General features: G+C 34.4%; 1 protein-coding gene across 1 annotated transcript; it reads left to right on the forward strand.

Annotated features, from left to right (window-relative positions):
• The first annotated feature begins 1,332 nt into the window (after nt 1–1,332).
• Nucleotides 1,333–2,463, forward strand: LOC126661673 (uncharacterized). The gene is made up of 4 exons (XM_050355530.1): nt 1,333–1,422; nt 1,495–2,270; nt 2,317–2,327; nt 2,375–2,463. The coding sequence occupies exons 1-4, from the start codon at nt 1,333–1,335 to the stop codon at nt 2,461–2,463; spliced, it is 966 nt and encodes a 321-aa protein (XP_050211487.1).
• The last annotated feature ends 1,992 nt before the right edge of the window (nt 2,464–4,455 follow it).

A 4,455-nucleotide genomic window follows, 5' to 3' on the forward strand; every position in this document is an offset into this window, starting at 1 on the left:
CAAACCAGAGCACGGGTCAAAGCCTGAAGAGTTGTCAGGAGATGAAGTTCTAAGGCAATTAGATTTGCTTCCTAAAAGCCTTGTTTTTGGGAAGACACCTAACCAAAAAAAAGCGTGCACGTGGTCCTGAAGAGCTCAATTGGACAAAGAGAAGTATATTCTTTGAATTGCCTTACTGAAAAACATTAAAATTACGTCATAATTTAGATGTAATGCATATTGAGAAGAATATATGTGAAAATATATTGGGTACGTTGATGAATATTGATGGAAAATCTAAGGATAACATTAAGACTCGAATGGATTTAGAAGCAATGGGTATAAGAAAAGAGTTATATTTACAGCAAAAGGGAAATAAATTTCTTATGCCACTTGCTTGTTATACATTACCGAAGCCTGAAAGGAGAAAGTTTTGCGAATGGTTGCAGTTAATCCGGTTGCCAGACGGATATGCTTCCAATCTTTCTCGATGTGTAAGTGTTCAGGACTGAAAGCATATTTTTTTATTGAGCCTATGGGGATGAAAAGCCATGATTATCATATATTCTTGCAACGGTTACTTCCAACATCAATTTGTGGGTCTTTGCGTAGTGAGTTTTACACTGCATTATCAGAGTTGAGTTCTTTCTTTAAGGAGCTTTGTTCGAAGACTTTAAAAAGATCTACAGTTAAAAAGTTGCAGAGCTATATCATTTTGATAATATGTAAACTTGAGATGATATATCCTCCATCTTTTTTCGTGGCAATGATGCATTCGGCAATTCATCTGCCACGTGAAGTAGAATTAGGAGGCCCTGTTCACTATAGGTGGATGTACTTTATTGAGAGGTTAGTTGATAAGGAAATTTTATTTTTCGTTTTCTTGCTGCAGTTTTAATTAATTTTTATATATCTATATGGTTTATTCACATTTACAACAAATTTGTTGTGCAGGTTCTTACGTACTTTGAAAAATTATGTACGTAACTTAGCTCGACCGGAGGGTTCAATTGCTGAAGCGTATATCACTAAAGAATGTTTGAATTTTTGTTCACTGTATTTTCATGGGGTTGAGACAATATATAATCGCGTTGAGAGAAATAATTTTCCTGTGCAAATAAGAGTGGAAAATGGATTTTCCATATTTTCAAACAATGCAAGACCTTTAGGAGCTACAAAATATAAAACGTTATCCCATTCTGATTTTGAAAAATTGCAGTGGTATGTGCTTAACAATTGTGAGGATGTTGATGAATATCTTAAGTAAGTTATTTTATTTTGAAAAAACAAAGACTTTAGAGTTTCAAAATAGCTTTATTTTACACTTTTTATCTAATTTTATAAACGTTGTGCATGATTCACATTGAAGAATTACAAAAGGAAAGTGTTATAGATGTGCAAAAAAGACACCAGGCAGGATTTGCCAGTTGGTTCAAGGAGTGTGTAAGTATGATGCTATAAAAGTACTAAATATTGAATTATGCCTCTAATTTCACCATTAAACTTATTTTTCAGGTTGGACGCTTACGTGCTACTGGTTTGGTTGCAGCAACAGATCATATATATGCGTTGGGATTAGGTCCTGATATACGAATTGCTAGGTACAGTGGGATAATTGTCAATGGAGTTAGGTTTCACACAGTTGAGCGTGATAATTTTCGTCGGACTCAAAATAATGGAGTTTCAGTTACGGGAGAGCATAAGTCGAAAGAAATCGAGTTTTATGGTGTGCTAACAAATATCATTGACCTCCAATATGTTAATGGGAATCATGTTTTCTTGTTTAAATGTGATTGGTGGGATGTTGGCGATAAAAATGGAATTAAAACAGATGGCAACTTAGTTTCTGTTAATGTGAGCCGTAAATGGTATACAGGTGATTCTTTCGTGTTGAGTTCTCAAGTACAGCAGGTTTTTTATGTCAGCGATATGAAAAATGGAGGTCATTGGAAAATTGTGCAAAAATCATTTCACAGGAATATATTTGATGTGCCAGAAAAGGAAAAAGTGTGCAATGAAGATTCAATATTGAATGATGAGCCCTATCAGCAATACGAGGCAGATAATAGTCATGAAGTCGATCAAAATGGTGGTGAAAATTCGGAACTCTTGCATCCTATAGATGTATTACCGGATGAAGTTGATGTTGGTCAAATGTTTCAAGGTCAAAACTCAAACCCGATTTATTCTAGCGATAAGGAGGATGATACTACGATCAATTATGATGATGTCGACACTGATGTACTAGAATACTCAAATGACAGTGACAATGAAGACGAAGACGATGATTAGTGACTGAAATTTACCGCTTATTGAACTCTTTTTGGCTTCTTGTAGCTTGTTTGAAAGTATGAATTTTACTGAGAGATGCTTTTTTATATTGCCTTGAATGTAGATTGTAGAATTTTGGTGTTTTATGGCAGTAGTTATGCAGCCCAACATGAAATTTGTGGAAAACTGGATAGCAGAAACTCGATGTGTTGATGAAAACTCGTCGAGATATTAGCCACACATCGAGTTTGAACGTATGGAATTATATATGAGATATCAGCCAAACATTCAATTGATTCCTTTGGTTTAGTTTGATTTTAAGGTTTGGTATAATACCAAATATTTTTTCTCAATTTTGTACTTCTAATATGGAACCGAACTGAAAAATAGAATTGAACTCCTGCGTTTTAATATAACTATTGACAATTCACAATTTTGCGGAAATTTGCTAAAACACTACACATATTGTAATTACCTGTTTTTACACATACTCTAAAATAGACTTGAAATAAGAAATAAATGGACATTTATGTCCTCCAAGCAAAATAAAAGTGTGACAAAAAGGAGACTTTCTTTACAAACAAAAATCAATAACATTCTTCATCTTGAACCTCCATAAATTAGCTTCCTCTTCACTCCCTAGGCAGATGTTCTCTTGAGTTTTAGAGGACCCTCATCTTCACTAACACAAGAAGAGCTTTCCTTCCAACGAGCATACAAATATAATGACGAAGCGTAACGAGCACGGTGTTCTTTGACATCATAATCATGCCCCATAACTTTCCCATCAACAAAGAACTCAGCAGCGGAAAACATATGAACTCCACAATCACTACGAAAAGTGAGAAAAAAATAAAAAAACATAAGAAAAAAGGTTGACATTAGGTTCCTATTCTGTCACCATAACTCTTTAATATAACCCAACTAACTAAAGTTAAAAACAAATTATAGACTTACACATCATTTTGGATAGGCATGTTTTCCACAATCTCTATTCTGAACGGATCAGTTATTCTCTTTCCCTCGTAAGCACCGGCAATAGTATCGATGTCATCTCGAGAATCATAAAAATTGGTAGCTTGAAGGAATAGTGGAAACAACACACTATAGCAAGTAACATATTCAGTTGCTGATCTGTCATATGGCGCCGACCTCAACGAATTGTAGATATAGATGCATCGTTCCTTGAAATATAGGCGAGCCAAAATCCAATGCCAATCATTAACACAATTGATCGGAAAAATAACATCGTCAACATTAGCCCAATTCGTATTGCAACGCATAGCACCACCTTTAATGTAGATAGCCACTGTATGTTTCAAAGAAACAAGTGACACATCTTGCTTTTTCTTGTATGCTGTGTAGAGAGTTTGAATACGCCGATCAAAAAAATTATCAGTTGACGTACATCTACTGTTTGCAGCACATCCATATTTTATTTTCTTTCTCAGATAATAAAGAGAACATCTACATGCTGCCAAATAAACAAAAATCAAGGTTAAGTAGCCATACAGTCACAACAATGTTATTAACAAAACTATCATGAGTAATTCAAATAATAAACACATAAAATAAAAAAAAGAGCAAATAAAAGAAATATGGATATACTTACAGAACACTCAATAGCCTTTCCAACGTGGTAGAGATGGTAAAACCAGGATTTCGTTTCAATATCAACCACGCCAAGAGAAAGACAGGGATGGAATTTATCAATCTTTGGATCGTATATCAAGCTTTGCCTTCTAAACAAACAAAGAAAAAAAAATTAAATAAGTGAGCATTAAAACAGAACTGAAAAAAGTTAGTCGAGATACGAACTTGGCCCCTTTAGGACGTCCTTCTTCCAGCCAATTATGAATGATGTCTTGTTTGGTGGCATCACTGAATAAAATGTGATTAGCATCAAATGGACAAATACGGACTTTACAACCACTTTGCGTCGGTATGAAGCGGCTTGAAGAAGGACCAGACTACCAAAAACATAAGAGAGGGTACAGTAAGTAATCTGATATCAACTCTATATGTACTTTATGTGAACCATCATATATAAAATTAAACTATAAATATAATTTAAAGCAAACAATACCTCCTTTGATTTGAATTCAGCAATCGATTCACTTGCATTTTTTTTAGTCTGATTGATGGTGTCATCTGGTGGAGATTTTAAATTCAACTCGCTTTGTCGTGAAACCTAGTAAATTGACA

This window comes from Mercurialis annua, linkage group LG8, assembly GCF_937616625.2.
Source record: "Mercurialis annua linkage group LG8, ddMerAnnu1.2, whole genome shotgun sequence".
Lineage (NCBI taxonomy): Eukaryota > Viridiplantae > Streptophyta > Magnoliopsida > Malpighiales > Euphorbiaceae > Mercurialis > Mercurialis annua.

What these genes read in the sequence shown, in the direction of transcription:
- LOC126661673 (XM_050355530.1), top strand. Translation starts at nt 1,333, where the DNA reads ATGATTCACATTGAAGAATTACAAAAGGAAAGTGTTATAGATGTGCAA. An exon ending in CCAGTTGGTTCAAGGAGTGT is followed by an intron (nt 1,423 to 1,494) that starts GTAAGTATGATG and finishes CTTATTTTTCAG; the next exon opens with GTTGGACGCTTACGTGCTAC.